This window comes from Ctenopharyngodon idella, chromosome 5, assembly GCF_019924925.1.
Source record: "Ctenopharyngodon idella isolate HZGC_01 chromosome 5, HZGC01, whole genome shotgun sequence".
Classification (NCBI taxonomy): Eukaryota; Metazoa; Chordata; class Actinopteri; order Cypriniformes; family Xenocyprididae; genus Ctenopharyngodon; species Ctenopharyngodon idella.
This window is the reverse complement of record NC_067224.1, coordinates 25831008-25848024: the sequence shown is the minus strand read 5'-3', so window position 1 is coordinate 25848024 and position 17017 is coordinate 25831008. Positions and strand designations below refer to the sequence as shown.

At 37.8% G+C, this 17017-nt stretch overlaps 1 protein-coding gene across 3 annotated transcripts; it reads left to right on the top strand.

Moving 5' to 3' along the window:
* Positions 1–568: 568 nt before the first annotated feature.
* Positions 569–16977, top strand: acsl4b (acyl-CoA synthetase long chain family member 4b). Of its 3 annotated transcripts, none has more exons than XM_051895361.1 (15): positions 569–730; positions 4209–4442; positions 4564–4741; positions 6796–6905; positions 6988–7126; positions 7214–7364; positions 10979–11102; positions 11222–11293; positions 11423–11562; positions 12205–12374; positions 12478–12552; positions 12645–12839; positions 12946–13060; positions 14119–14276; positions 15310–16977. In XM_051895361.1, exons 2-15 carry the CDS (start codon positions 4212–4214, stop codon positions 15465–15467), a joined length of 2016 nt encoding a protein of 671 aa, XP_051751321.1. In that variant the 5' UTR covers positions 569–730; positions 4209–4211; the 3' UTR covers positions 15468–16977. The 3 variants fall into 3 exon arrangements, with proteins under 3 accessions (XP_051751321.1, XP_051751323.1, XP_051751322.1); XM_051895363.1 differs by lacking the exon at positions 15310–16977 and adding an exon at positions 14394–15074; XM_051895362.1 differs by having other exon boundaries at positions 586–726.
* Positions 16978–17017: the final 40 nt, after the last annotated feature.

Here is a 17017-nt window from a genome sequence, read left to right as displayed (position 1 = left end):
TGTGCTTCTGTATGGACGGTTTGTCTAATATTAGTAGTCCCAACCGTTTGCTTGGGAAGAAAACCATCCCAGAAGGATGCGTTTAGATGTCCAGATAGCAAACAAACGGTCAATAACCAAGTTAAAACTAGAGGATGGCTTGTTGTGGGCAGGGTGAGGACGTTAGAAGCCCACAAGCATCAGTCAGTTATGTATTTATATGGTCAAAGTTAATGAACCGCTACACCTGAGGCACATTTCCAGGTCAGACCTGTTCTGAGTTGGCAGCTGTGTGAACCATAACCAAATACCCAAAGTCTTTGGTGATTATTCATGTTTTTTTTAACACAACAGTAAATGTGCATCAGCTGAGTGGGTGTTTGACTAATAGAACTATGTGTTCTTCAAAGTTTGAGAAAGGTCTGAGCTCTGACGTGTGTGATTGTGTAAGTGAGCTAAAGGAAAAACTGTGTGTCAAGACTATGTGTGCAAAGGAACCACCTCCTGAAATTCCCTCTCAAAACTCAGACGTAACCTCAGAACTTCCTCCTCAGATCTGTCTTCTGATTGGCTGAAGCCAGCGGGTGGGCTCAAAATGAGGTTTACTGGAACAGTGACTTTACAAAAGACATCCAATCAGCCAAGAGAGATACAGAGAGAGAGAGAAAAAAGGGAAGCCCGTACCTCCTGTTGCAGTTGGCCGTCTGTCTGAAGAAGGAAAAGAGCTGCTGTGCACAGTGTTTATTTGTAGGTAAGATTTCAGCTTCCTGTACATTTACAATTCTTTTGCCTTGAGTTTCATGTTTGTCTGAATGAAGATGGCTTTCTTTTTCAGTTGTTTATAGTAATAATGTTATGCTGTTTATCGGCAGTGATGATGTTTCTTTGGAGTGTTTAAATGGGGAGCAGACATGAGGTGTTTACGCTCATGTCAACACAATTCTAGATATTAATGTAGATAAAGATTTTTCTGTATGTGAGAATTTATCTGAATATGTGGTTCAGAAACATTCATGGATGTGTAATAGACAGGTTATACTTTTTTGTTTGATGGAAGATTTCATTTCTTTTTTTCATATTGGATTAAATAGTCTTAGTGTATTAAGTCCTTGTCCTTTTTAAACTTTAACCTTTTTTTGTTGATTGGTTCAAAAGTAACAATGTATTATATATTTTACTTTCATTTTGTAGTTGTAGTTTGTCGTTTATTGATTAGAAAAAGAAATTATTTTAATTTTATAATCATGTAATTCCTCTAGTATCACAGAAACTGTTTTTGTATTTTGCTAAATATATATTATATATATATTTATATATATATATATATATATATATATAAACAGTTAGTTCCTGTCCTGGATTCTGATTGGTCAATAGCTGTGTTTTATTCATGATAAAACACGACTATGACCACTTCACCCAATGGTTCTGTGTATCACTACTCAACACCCTTAGCAACCACCCTTAGCAACATAAACTGTATGTTCTCAATTGATATTGTTCATTGAAGCTTACTGTATTATGCAGAAGAGTATTGTAAGAAAGAGATTGAGTGACCGAGTTTATTACCTGCATTCAGATTTAGCATTTTCCTTCAGGTCAGTCCTATGTTCATAATAAAAAATCACTTTAAATGTCCGATGTATTATCTTGTCCTTTTAACAGTTAAGAGGTTTTCCCGTGACTGACAGCGCTAGTCAAAGCATTTGTCAGTTGTGTCTTGTTTAGGGATGGGCAGATCGATATGAAGTATTGATATATCGATACTGATGTTGAGTATTGAAAGTATCGATACTCAAATTAAAATATCGATACTAAGGTGTGATTTTTTTTTTTTACCAGTTATTATATTTAACAAATTAATGCATACAATATGCATTGAATTGTACAAATAATTTATAGTAGAAGTGTTTTCCTGCTCATCTGAACACGCAAATGCTGTAAGTCAGAACCAATCAATCTCAGAGAGCGTTCGCTTACTGCCGACACTACATTGGGCTGCCATTAGTATCACAAGAAACCATTGATGCTTTTGGGAAACGCAGCCCAGAACAATGCTTAACAGAAGACAGAAAAATATAATATTATTATTATTAGTTATTTCACAATAAACAAAATTAAATAATAGCCTACATAGTTTGTGCAATTACATTTATTTAAATTGAACGTTACAAGTTCATGTTGATGTTCTGTAGGAATACAAATGTTTCATTTTATGGGTGCAACAGCCTGTCACTTGCAGTCCCTTATGAAAATGAACCATTACTACAGTGAACATAGTTCAGCTAGGCATATAGTAGGGTTATTTGTAGATTTTCCATGGTTTACCAAGTAAACATTTTAACCATGTGTAAACAAAAATATAATCTAATAAACTGCAATTAAGGCATATTGAATGTTAAAATGGCTTTCAAATATAATGTTAAGTAGGGTATCATAACCCATTTTACTCTTAGTAATTCAATAATTGAATAAATGTTCAAATCTATAAGTTCATATTAGAGGTATCGTATCGGTATCGATATCGGCGATATTGGCTTTGAAAGTATCGGTATCGTATCGAAAACAAAATAAGTGGTATCACCCATCCCTAGTCTTGTTCCGTGTTCACAACAATTCAGTCTTTTCAATGTAAAAGTCTTCACTACTGACTGACACACTCATAAAGACAATCTTTGCTGCCATCTAATGACATAATAATGTAACTTCTGTTGCTGTTCACAGTCAGGGACTATTTTTTCTGGCGGAAGGAAGGCTTTTATTCATGAAAGTTGCATTGATATGTATTTTTGGATTTAATATTTGTATTGTGTGGTAACCGTTAAGTAAGCAAAAGGTACGAGAGGCTAGTGCTGTATCGTGAATAAGTCACGGCTGACGGCTGTCCTTTTTTAACGAAGTCTCTTATGTTCACCAATGGTGAATTTATTTGATTAAAAATACAATAGAACAAATTAATATTGTGAATTAATATTATTACAATTTGAAGTAACTTTTCAATTTCATTTTATTTTAAGATGTAATTTATTCCTGTTATAGCAAAGCTGAATTTTCAGCATCATTACTCCACACTTCAGTGTCATATGATCCTTCAGAAATCATTCTAATATGCTGATTTGGTGCTCAAGAAACATTTCTTCTTATTATTATTATTATTATTATTATTATCAATGTTGAGAACAGTGGAAACCATGATGCATTTTTTTGAGGATTCTTTGATGAAAAGAAAATTCAAAAGAACAGCATTTATTTGAAATATACATTTGTAACAAAGTTCTTTGCTTTCCCTTTTCAACAATTTATTGCAAACCTTTATGCAACTGAATATAGTATTCATTTACATGACCAAACCACCACTGAACCAATAAAGTGCTTATCTGATTCAGAGGGCTGCATCTTTTGCATCATGCCAGATTAAGGTGATATCTCCATGCATGATGTGTTTTTGACAGTTAACTTCTTGGACAGTTTTTCCAGATGTTTAAGTGGGTCATATGACTTCCTGAACACGCTGCTCAAATCCCTTCAAACTGTGATGTCATCAGTTTGGAAAAAGTAGTGTTGCTGTAACTCTTGCTGGTGGAGCATGTGTGTTTGTGCATGTTGATATGATCTCTTCCTTTGCGAGCAGCAGATCTGCAATATACAATTCAAGAGAAGCTTCTGAAACAGGTTTTGGTGGTTTATTCAGTTTTAACATTAGTTCAAATCAAGATTAAACTTGCTTTTTTTAAAAAAGTTTTATTAATATAAGCCTAAAGAAAATCCTCGATAATTGTGCCAGGAAAACAGCCTACACATCCACTTTAGTTTGATCTTATGTCTTTGTATGTGGGTGTGTGTATGCGTGTTGCACAGAATAAATATTTAGTCTTTTAGTATACTGTGGTCGACCACAAACACGGATGTTTCTTGATGTTTCCTGAGTGTTGCTTGAATGTTAGTGGTAGGTTTGTGGTGAAGTACTTCCTAAATCAGCCATTCATTCACACGCTCATGCGTCTAAATCTTACTTTTCTTCTTTTCCCCTCCTCTTCATTTAACAACCTCATCTTATCATTCAAGTCTAATGGATGCCAAACTGTTTTTCTGTGTCTCCTGAATCTCCCAGAGGGGTTTCTGGTCTAATTCTGGGTGTAGGATACAAAGAGACAACTGAAGTTTCTTATCATGTGTTATTGTTATGATGTTCTTATGGAAATATGTTGGTCTGTGTATGTTGTGTGCAGGTCATGTTGCCTCAGTGTGAAAGAGCGCGGAGTATAAGTGGATGTCCAGAAGGGCCGTATCGAGCGGTAGAAAGTGCAGATGCTCTCGCTACACAAAATTTTGAGGGCATAGACACGCTGGACAAACTTTTCCTTCATGCTGTGAAGAGATTCAGTCAGGCACCCTGTCTGGGCACCAGAGAGGTCCTTAGTGAAGAAGAAGAAAAACAAGCCAATGGGAAGCTCTTTAAGAAGGCAAGTTCATCCAATGGTTTATTTATTTCTGTTTCAGTATCAGTTCAGTTGTATCAGCTGATCACAGTCCAAGATGTTAACAACAGTTGATATAGAAACTTATTTGTGTTTTTGTTTGTAGTTGGTCCTAGGAGAATACAGCTGGATGACCTATGAAGAAGTCAGCCAAACAGTGGAATCTTTTGGCAGTGGTCTGGCAGCTTTGGGTCAACGGCCACGAAATACCATTGCCATCTTCTGTGAGACACGGGCAGAATGGATGATCACAGCGCAGGCCTGCTTCAGACGCAACTACCCATGTAATACAATCAAAACACTTCCTCTATAAAAGTTTAAAACCAAAATCATATGATTTCATTATACGTTTTGTTGTCCTCAGAAGAAGTTTGAGTTTATATAACTTCTGGTCCATGAATTTGATTGGCTTTTGACTTTTCACTGTTTTTATCACTGTACCTTTTTTGCTCGTTTTGCTCATTTTTGCAGATTGTCAGTCTGTATTATGCACCTTTTCTTGACAGCAGCTACGGCCATTTTTTTTTAACTCAAATCTGCTAGGCTGTAATCAGCTGCTTCTAGTTTTTTATCTGTACAAAACCAACTCATGTTAAAGTGGATATTAGAGATGAGGAGTTTTCAGTGACTCAATCTTTCTACAGGTTACATTGATATGTCAGTAGATGGTGTAGGTGACTGTTTTTATAAGTGAGTCATTCAATCACTATCTCAATGGATTTGATTCATTCAGGACTGAAACAAGGTGGTTTTATCAGTGAGCCACTGAATCATTCATTCAACCAATTTGTTTTAACAACACTGATTCATTCATTTATTCATTTTGTTGCTTGGATATGCAACAGTTAATTGTTCCTTGACTTTGTTTGGAACTATTTTTGCTGAGAAAAAAATAGACAAAGTAAATGGTAATATTTGGTCTAAAATACACATTACTCAGTGTTAACTCCATGTATATTTAAAGGGATAGTTCACCCAAAAATGAAAATTTGATGTTTATCTGCTTACCCCCAGGGCATCCAAGATGTAGGTGACTTTGTTTCTTCAGTAGAACACAAATGATGATTTTTAACTCCAACCGTTGCGGTCTGTCAGTCATATAATGCATTGAAACGGTAACACCATCTATGAGAATAAAAAAAACATGCACAAACAAATCCAAATTAAACCCTGCGGCTCGTGACAACACATTGATGTCCTAAGACACGAAACAATCGGTTTGTGCGAGAAACCGAACAGTATTTATATAATTTTTTACCTCTAATACACCACTATGTCCAACTGGTTGGTGAGGTCTGAACGCGCTCTGACAACGGAAGTGATCTCTCGCGCTTATACTTCAATGAGTGCGAGACATCACTTCCGTTGTCAGAGCGCGTTCAGACCTCACCAACTGGATGCGCAAGACAGTTGGACATAGTGGTGTATTAGAGGTAAAAAATTATATAAATACTGTTCGGTTTCTCGCACAAACCGATCGTTTCGTGTCTTAGGACATCAATGTGTTGTCACGAGCCGCAGGGTTTAATTTGGATTTGTTTGTGCATGTTTTTTTTTATTCTCATAGATGGTGTTACCGTTTCAATGCATTATATGACTGACAGACCGCAAAGGTTGGAGTTAAAAATCATCATTTGTGTTCTACTGAAGAAACAAAGTCACCTATATCTTGGATGCCCTGGGGGTAAGCAGATAAACATCAAATTTTCATTTTTGGGTGAACTATCTCTTTAAAGCTGCAGTCCAAAAGTTTTGTCTCTTTGTCGCCATCTCTGTTTGAACCCTTCAATTGCAGTTATATGCGGAATTATTATTGTTATGTGCTTTGTGCATCGGCACGACTCCGTGCTGATGAATCTAATCTTTGCTGTCAGTCACAGCAAAGTGTGGATACTGTACTTCGGAAACACAAATTCTACGTCTTGGAAGAATGACCAAAATAAGAATTTTCACCGGAAAATGTCATCTGAACAAGTAACTAATGTCTGCCACTTTTGTTCTGACCAACTGAGGAAAAAAGCATTACAATAAATCGAGCTGCCAGTGGTGATTAAATCTAACGATCGCTTAGCTCGGATCATGCCAAACCGTGCAAATTATAATTACTGTTATACTTTGTTCTCAAATTGTTAATGTTAACAACATCAGCATTGCGTAAAGTAAATAGCCTGTAAAATAATAACTGAAATTACATTTCATTTACAGAATAATTTGTGTAAATTTAATTTAGGATATTTTATTTTTACTTTTAATTTTTCATTTTTTAATGCTCGTCTTGCAGATTCTGCAAAGGATGAGCACAACTTATGAAGACAACTGTTTATTTGTGTGTTTGCAGTGGTTACACTGTATGCAACTCTGGGTGAAGATGCTGTAGCTTTTGGGCTGAATCAGTGTGGAGCCACTCATCTCATCACCAGCATAGAACTGTTGCAGAGCAAACTGAAGGTACACAAACTCACAGACATGCATGCGTGTCTGTGCTTATCTGTGATCTGACTAACTTTATATTTCTCTTCCTCTGTTTCAGAACATTTTGAGTGCAGTCTCAGGTTTGCAGCATGTTATCTATGCAGGCAGTGGTGAAGTATGTCAGGCTGATTACCCACAGTCTCTCACCATTCACAGCATGGACGAAGTAATGGAGCTTGGGGCAAAGCCAGAGAACTGTGAGCAACATGCAAAACAATTACTTATGCAACCAAACTGAACTGTTTAACAAGCTGATACACTCTCTCTTTGTGTCTCTCTCTTAGTAAGTGAAAAGTATGAGAGGCCGACTGCGTCTGATCTCGCAGTGGTTATGTATACCAGTGGGTCTACCGGGCAGCCTAAAGGGGTGAAGATGCAACACAGTAATCTAATTGCAGGAATGACGGGTCAGTGCCAGCGGATCCCAGGCCTGGGGTGAGGAACAGTAACACCAACACCATTTCACTGCATGTTTTTCTATATACTACAGACAGACAAATTACTTCCAGCTTAAAGGGTTAGTTCACCCAAAAATGAAAATTCTGTCATTAATTACTCACCCTCATGTCGTTCCAAACAGTAAGACCTCTGTTCATCTTCGGAACACAAATTAAGGGTGCGTTCACACTTGTAGTTCGGTTCGTTTGGTTCGTTTGGTCCGGACCAAAGAAGAAAAGAAACATTTAGTCCTGGTCCGATTAGCGTTCAGATTGGAAGTTTTATTACCGAACCAAAAGATACCGAACCTAAAGGCATAGGGATACGTTCACAACCTGACTGGTCGGATTTTATGACGTATTGCCTATTTTGAGACGGAACTTACCGAACATCCAAAACAATGCTGTGTACTGAGGTAAATGCGCTTGTTGTGTGTGTGTGTGTAGCCTGCATATGATGGTATTTTGGCCAGATGGGAACCCGTGAAGAGCTTATAAAATGTATAGAGGAGTCAAAACAGTGGTGGGAATCCATCCGTCACACACACAAACGATCTGCTGCGTGGGAGACGCGCGTCTGATGCCTGTCTGATGCCTGTCTGATGCCTGTCATGGGCAAACTCGCGACTATGACGAAAAACCGATATGCGTGAGGATTCTGTCATTTTTAGGGTATCATCTTCCTGTTTTTGGTTTGATTACTTGTCTTTGGTCTGTGTTGCGTTCATATATCATTCGAACCGCACCAGAGTTCGTTTGGAAGCGGACCGAGACCCATCTTTTCAGCGGTCTCGGTCCTCTTGTTTGGTGCGCACCAGGGTTGGGATGGCAGCATTCACATACAGTGGGTACGGAAAGTATTCAGACCCCCTTAAATTTTTCACTCTTTGTTATATTGCAGCCATTTGCTAAAATCATTTAAGTTCTTTTTTTTTTCCTCATTAATGTACACACAGCACCCCATATTGACAGAAAAACACAGAATTGTTGACATTTTTGCAGATTTATTAAAAAAGAAAAACTGAAATATCACATGGTCCTAAGTATTCAGACCCTTTGCTGTGACACTCATATATTTAACTCAGGTGCTGTCCATTTCTTCTGATCATCCTTGAGATGGTTCTACACCTTCATTTGAGTCCAGCTGTGTTTGACTATACTGATTGGACTTGATTAGGAAAGCCACACACCTGTCTATATAAGACCTTACAGCTCACAGTGCATGTCAGAGCAAATGAGAATCATGAGGTCAAAGGAACTGCCTGAAGGGCTCAGAGGCAGAATTGTGGCAAGGCACAGATCTGGCCAAGGTTACAAAAAAATTTCTGCTGTACTTAAGGTTCCTAAGAGCACAGTGGCCTCCATAATCCTTAAATGGAAGATGTTTGGGACGACCAGAACCCTTCCTAGAACTGGCCGTCCGGCCAAACTGAGCTATCGGGGGAGAAGAGCCTTGGTGAGAGAGGTAAAGAAGAACCCAAAGATCATTGTGGCTGAGCTCCAGAGATGCAGTCGGGAGATGGAAGAAAGTTGTAGAAAGTCAACCATCACTGCAGCCCTCCACCAGTCGGGGCTTTATGGCAGAGTGGCCCGACGGAAGCCTCTCCTCAGTGCAAGACACATGAAAGCCCGCATGGAGTTTGCTAAAGATGGTGAGAAATAAGATTCTCTGGTCTGATGAGACCAAGATAGAACTTTTTGGCCTTAATTCTAAGCGGTATGTGTGGAGAAAACCAGGCACTGCTCATCACCTGTCCAATACAGTCCCAACAGTGAAGCATGGTGGTGGCAGCATCATGCTGTGGGGGTGTTTTTCAGCTGCAGGGACAGGACGACTGGTTGCAATCGAGGGAAAGATGAATGCGGCCAAGTACAGGGATATCCTGGACGAAAACCTTCTCCAGAGTGCTCAGGACCTCAGACTGGGCCGAAGGTTTACCTTCCAACAAGACAATGACCCTAAGCACACAGCTAAAATAATGAAGGAGTGGATTCACAACAACTCCGTGACTGTTCTTGAATGGCCCAGCCAGAGCCCTGACTTAAACCCAATTGAGCCTCTCTGGAGAGACCTAAAAATGGCTGTCCACCAATGTTTACCATCCAACCTGACAGAACTGGAGAGGATCTGCAAGGAGGAATGGCAGAGGATCCCCAAATCAGGTGTGAAAAACTTGTTGCGTCTTTCCCAAAAAGACTCATGGCTGTATTAGATCAAAAGGGTGCTTCTACTAAATACTGAGCAAAGGGTCTGAATACTTAGGACCATGTGATATTTCAGTTTTTCTTTTTTAATAAATCTGCAAAAATGTCAACAATTTTGTGTTTTTCTGTCAATATGGGGTGCTGTGTGTACATTAATGAGGAAAAAAAATTAACTTAAATGATTTTAGCAAATGGCTGCAATATAACAAAGAGTGAAAAATTTAAGGGGGTCTGAATACTTTCCGTACCCACTGTATGTTCAAATGAACCGCACTAACAGAGCAATTGCACCAGGGTTCGTTTTAATCGAACCAAACATGACAAGTGTGAATGCACCCTAAGATATTTTTGATGAAATCCAAGAGCTCTCTGACTCCTCCATAGACAGCAATTTAATTACCACTTTCAAGGCCCAGAAAGGTAGTAAAGACATTGTTAAAATAGTCCATGTGACTACAGTGGTTCAACCTTAAAGAGATAGTTCACCCAAAAATGAAAATTTTGATGTTTATCTGCTTACCCCCAGGGCATCCAAGATGTAGGTGACTTTGTTTCTTCAGTAGAACACAAATGATGATTTTTACCTCCAACCGTTGCGATCTGTCAGTCGTATAATGCTTGTCAATGGTAACTCCATCTATAAGAGTCAAAAAAACATGCACAGACAAATCCAAATTAAACCCTGCGGCTCGTGACGACACATTGATGTCCTAAGACACAAAACGATTGGTTTGTGCGAGAAACCGAACAGTATTTATATCATTTTTCACCTCTAGTACACCACTATGTCCAACTGTCTTGCGCATCCGGTTGGTGAGGTCTGAACGCGCTCTGACAACGGAATATATAAGAACTGAAATTGAAATATAAGCGCGAGAGATCACTTCCGTCATCAGAACGCGTTTTCATCTTGGATGCCCTGGGGGTAAGCAGATAAACATCAAATTTTCATTTTTGGGTGAACTATCCCTTTAATTTTATGAAGTGATGAGAATACTTTTTGTGTGCAAAAAGAAAACAAAAATAATGACTTTATTCAACAATTTCTTCCCATGTCATTCTCCTACTCTGTTTACATTGTACACACAGTGCAGTGCTTCCGGGCTCTACGTCAGATTGCGCACATTATTGGCCGGCTCCTGCGTCAGCATCACATGCATGCGTCGTGCTGCTCACGTGTACAGCGTCAGCTAACAATGAGACCTAGAACCTTGGAAGCACTGCACTTATTTATGCCAGTTAGTTGCAATAGCAACATTTCTTAATTTTAATTAAATTTTTTTTTATTTAAAATTTTCATCTAATATTTATAATTTATTTTGTTTCAGATTTATTTTATTTAAAAAATATATTTTTAGTACTTCTACTTTTAGTTAACAGTAATCACATTGCTGTTTGTATATACAGATCACAGGACTCATATATAGCTTATCTCCCATTGGCTCATGTGCTGGAGCTGACAGCAGAAATATCCTGTGTGTCATATGGCTGCAGGCTCGGATACTCCTCCCCACACACACTCACGGACCAGGTAACACACACATACACATGCGCATGGACACACACACACACACACACACACACACACACACACACTCTCTCTCTTTTTTCCTCTATTATACCATCTTCTCTGTGCTCTTGTCTGTGCAGTCCAGTAAAATAAAGAGTGGCGGTAAGGGAGATTGTTCTGTGCTCAAACCCACCCTGATAGCAGCAGTACCGGTGAGGTTTGAAATGTTACTTTTCTTTAAGTGTTTTATTTATGTTCCCTTTTCTTTACTCAATATTTGTTTGTATGTATCTGTTTGTGTGTGTGTGTGTGTGTGTGTGTGTGTGTGTGTGTGTGTGTAGGAGATAATGGATCGTATCTGCAAGAATGTTAATGGAAAGTTGAGAGAGATGTCAGTGATTAGGAGGACTCTGTTTAAAGTGGGATACAACTATAAACTACAGCAGGTGTCACGAGGAGCTGATTCTCCGGTGTGTAACATGTGAGTCAGTTAAACAGATAAGGGGTATCTATCTATCTATCTATCTATCTATCTATCTATCTATCTATCTATCTATCTGTCTGTCTGTCTGTCTGTCTGTCTGTCTGTCTATCCATGTATCCATGGTTTACATCACAAAAACAGTTTTGTTAGGAGAAAAAATGCATGTTTAAGTTGGCATGAAATGAAAATTCACACTATCTATGTTCTACATGCATGTTAGAGATGTTATTGTGAACAATTCATCCATGCATACGTTTCTTTTTTAAAAATAAACTTTTTCTGTTGTTCTCACTCAGTAGATCCTATTTAATAAATGGTACAAAAATGATCAAATTTTTTACAGTTTGCAGTTTTAAAAGTTTTACAGTTTACAGTACTGTTTTCTATATATACATGCAAATTTTGCCTAATCAAAATGGTAACTAATAGCTTCCTAAAAACATGCTAACGGGTGAAAGAAATACATCATATATATATATATATATATATATATATTTATATATATATATATATATATATATAAACAACCATCCAAATTGAGTAAACACTGCAAATTTTTTAGACAAATTGCAAAGTAAAATGAAGTAAAAACTCTCTCTTACTCTCACTGTCTGTCTTTTATGTTATTGTGTATGTTAGGTTGATTTTCAAGCATGTGAATTTGCTGCTGGGAGGGTGTGTACGCCTGATGTTGAGCGGAGGGGCTCCACTGTCTGCTTCCACACAGAGATTTATGAACGTGTGTTTCTGCCCCGTCGCCGTGGGTTACGGCCTTACAGAGACCTGTGGAGCAGGAACTATCTCAGAATGTTAGTGCACACTCACTCATACAACGTGTGACATTTTTCCTGCATGTTAAAATGGCTGGATTCCTGTGCCGACATGTTCAGTCTTGTGTTTTTGTGTTTGCAGTTACTGATTATAGTACAGGACGAGTTGGAGCTCCTCTCATTTGCTCTGAAATAAAACTGCGAGACTGGCCTGAGGGTAAGAGACACACACACACACACGTGCAAACAACAACTGCAATTGAGGGTTCATTTTACATTCCTAACTTTCAACCTCTCTTTCATCATTAGGTGGATACACCAGTCAGGACAAGCCTCACCCACGAGGAGAGATTTTGATTGGTGGACCGAATGTTGCCATAGGATACTATGGAAGTGAGGGGGAGGGAGAAAATGACAACTTCTGGGTGGACGAGGTGGGGCAGCGCTGGTTTTGTACCGGAGATGTTGGGGAAGTTCATCCAGACGGTTGTCTGCAGATTGTGGGTGAGTAAGATCTGAATCATCTTACAGGGAAGAGTTACATCATACAGACGTCTGTTGTTGAGTTACGTCAACCATTACATGCCAATCCTCCACTACCTGTTCTCAGATCGTAAGAAGGACCTGGTAAAGCTGCAGGCAGGTGAATATGTGTCTCTGGGGAAGATAGAAGCCGCCCTGAAAAACAGCCCCCTCATTGATAACATCTGCGTCTATGCCAGCAGGTACACCAGAACTTTATATCCCAGCTGATCACAAAACAATTACACACAACACAATATTCTCTAACTATAGATTTACCTGGATAAAAACTAAATTTACATGTGCTATTTAGCTAACGTTTTTCATCTAAACCAGAGGGGCTATGATCAGTTCATGGCTATAAGATTCCATTGAATGGTTTGATGAAAACACAGTTTTGTTTCCTGTTGTAACTGGAAAATGGGGCGGGACATATTGAGGAGCTTATTACTGCTAGCCTTGACAGTTTGGTAATAACTGACAGCAAGTTTATCACTGGAAATCTCACAGATTTGTTGGTCGTAGTAGGTGTTCATACTGTTGAATTTTAGAACGTTATTGGTGGGCTGCACAATTGGCCACACATTAAAGGATTAGTTCACCAAAAAATTAAATTCTGTCATTAATTACTCACCCTCATGTCGTTCAAAACCTGTAAGACCTTCGTTCTTCTATGGAACACAAATGTAAGATATTTTTGATGAAAGCCTTAATTTTTTGTGTGCAAAAACAAAACAAAAATAACGACTTTATTCAACAATCTCTTCTCTTCTCTTGCATGTCAGTTGACATAGTAAGCGTAGTGCAGCGCATCCGTGTTTAAGTCAGAACACCGACTCATGGGCTTTAACAATGTCTTTAGTACCTTTCTGGGCCTTGAAAGTGGTAATTAAATTGCTGTCTATGGAGGAGTCAGAGAGCTCTCGGATTTCATCTAAAATATCTTAATTTGTGTTCCGAAGATGAACAAAGGTCTTATGGGTGTGGAACGACATCAGGGTGTGTAATTAATGACAGAATTTTCATTTTTGGGTGAACTAACCCTTTAATAGTATTATACTATTAATAGCTATTGCCTTAAAGTTAATAAGCATGGACTAAAAGCCACAAAACTCATGCTGAATCTTCTCAGCTGAATCTATACAATCTAAAATTGTTATGAAAAAGCTCAGGCAAGATACTATAATGCAGAATAAATCCACACATCAGAACACATGCCAGCAGATCAGTTCTAATATGGTCCTGTTCTATTTCCAATCAGTGATCAGAACTACGTGATCAGCTTTGTGGTGCCCAATCAGAAGCAACTGACTGAGCTGGCAAAAAAGAATGGGATAGAGAGCGAGTGGGAGGAGCTTTGTAACCACACCATGATGGAGGATGAAGTGCTAAAAGTTATCAAAGAGATTGCAGTAAAAAGTAAGCACATTTTTCATTTTTTTAAGCCTTTTAATAGTGTTTTGTTGTTTGTTTTAGGTATTCTGCAGAGATATGCTGTTGTTTGTGTATTTAAAGTTGAAAGTGTATTTTTTTCAGTGTTTTTTTCACCTATCCCAGCTTAAAGTCTTCATGAAACAGAAGTTGCGATAGTCTTTTCTTCTCTATTGTGATGTATATCTGAGTGAAACGGCTTCTTGAACAAGAAAAAAATGCAGGGCGAGACCATTGGAAATTGATTGGATCGTTGTGGTTTGTACCGTGATCTCATGTGAGTTACAGGTTGTCCCGCCCTCGCACAGTAAACACATTAGCTGTATCTGAAATCGCATTCTCACTTGAGTAGTAGTAATCTGGACGTACTACATTCGCCATGTTGTCATTATCACATGACCTACCAGCCTCAGTTGCGTCGCTTCACCACCATTCACAAATCCTCTCCCTTGGCCTCATGGGATAGTAAAGTGTCCATCGTATGCACACTTCAGGATCTCGCCGGAAGAAGTAGGCCATCCGGGTACTTTTTGCCTACTCTTTTATGAGTACTGTGAATTTGGAATTTTGGACTTTTGTCACATACTGCTTTTCACCTCCTATATAATAGGGAAGTATGCGATTTCAGACACAGCCATCATCAAAGAAGAGATGTTGTTGCAAGAGGGAGTGGAAGTTATTTTGATTTAAAGAGGGCGCATTAATTAAACAAAAATAATTATGTTCACAGATAAATCATTTATAATAGACACTGCAATATTCCATTAAAAAAAAAAAAAAAAAGAATGGTCAATTTTGATTTCATGGTGACTTTAATATGTCTGTTTGGTGACTAAGTAGCACTGAAATTACACAATTTAACTTTTAAACAGTGTTTATTGTAAACTACTGAGATTTGTGTGATGATACTATGAGAAATGGCAAAGCCATTTATGTTTTTGTGTTATGTTTATGTTTTTTATGTTGTGTGTGTGTGTCTATGTTTATAAACTGTATATAAACTTGTGTGTTTGGTGTACAGATAAACTGGAAAGGTTTGAGGTTCCACAGAAGATTCGTTTAAGTTCTGAGGTTTGGACTCCAGAAACAGGGCTGGTGACAGACGCCTTCAAACTAAAGAGAAAAGAGCTGAAAAATCATTATATAAAGGACATTGAGAGGTTATATGGGAATAAATGATGCACATGCAACACTCTAGGCTGATTTCCAATTGTCATACTATGGTTCCTAGATTATCACCCCCCCTTCCCATGCAATTTTTATTACCGTCCTGACTTGCTCCATACACTAGACATAATAAAAGTATGCCAATTGGGATTCATCCATATGTGCACTTACTGATTATCCTTTTGATATCAGTAGAAACACCATTCTGCCTCCTGCTGGATATATATGGTCATTACTTCTTCTTTGAGTAAGTACTGTGAGGAACAGCTTTATTTAATGGCAATAAAAGATGCATGCAGTGGTGTTGTATTGTTTTTTTATTTTTTACTTTATAAAGTGCCTTAGCATAGCTATGTTAAATATTTTTTTTATAAATGTTTAAAAATTAAAATGCCACCTTTACTTGAAAGTGTTCATAGGATGTAAGTGGTAAATGTCAAATTTTTAGTTGCTCAGTGTGATTGTTTAGAGTGTTGAACAAAAGCTGATGCATGTTGTTTAGTGTGATTCACTTATTTCTGACGGTTAGAGTGGTAACTGTCACTCAAGACCTGCAGAAATACAACTGGGAACTGTGTAAACTACACAATATAATGTGGGATGAGTTTATGTTTACATACAGTATGTATGGGAAACAAGTTTTTTTTTTCTTCTGTATACTATTGACATAAAAAAGAAAAAAATTTATGTTGTTTGTTTGTTGTTGTTCTTCTTTAGTTGTTCCACTGCACATGATGAGTGGGTTCATGGCACCACATAATGTGTCATGTGTGCATTAGAGATAAAACTGAGAAGTCATATTTTTCCTGTTGTGCTATATATTGTATTGCATTTTTATTTTTAAAACTATATCTCCATTTCACACAATAAATTGTTTTTCACCATTCATTTATTTACCTGAAAAAAAAAAAAAACATCCTGTTATTGCTTTTCTGTTTGTTTCTCGTCTGTGCATGATTTAGTTTTTTGATAAAAGTTTAAAATGTAAAAAAGTTGTTTATTTGTATATATATACTTTATTTACTGAATTTTATAACTTTTTTCTTGACTGTGATATGTTCTGATATCACTCAATTTCTCTAAACACAAAATCTAAACACAAATCCTTTGCCATCTTACTTGTCTGTCCACCATCACTCCACAGACTTTGGATGCTCCTTACATTCTCTAGCTTAATTTGCACATATTTGATGTGTCAAAATGAAATGTAGCTGAGTAAACTTCTTGTTTATCCCTCTTATCTAAAAGCATAAAACAGAGATTCAGGCTCAGCATTTCTCTCATTTATCTGTCAAACCTCTATACCATTTGTTGTTCTTCAAATCTTACATTTCACCATGGGAATCAGTCTCTGTCATCTGGAGAATTGGACGTTTAACCTTTTTCTGTTAGTACTGTTCTTTTCTCGTGTCAAAGTCTGATTTAACCACCTTACACCGCCATTGAAGTTTAAATGGTTGACATTGAAACTGTGTTGATGTTCTCAAATCTGGCTGACATGAATAAAGTAGACAATCTTCTAGTTTTCCCTCATTTATTTGTTTGTAAATAGAAACAGTGAT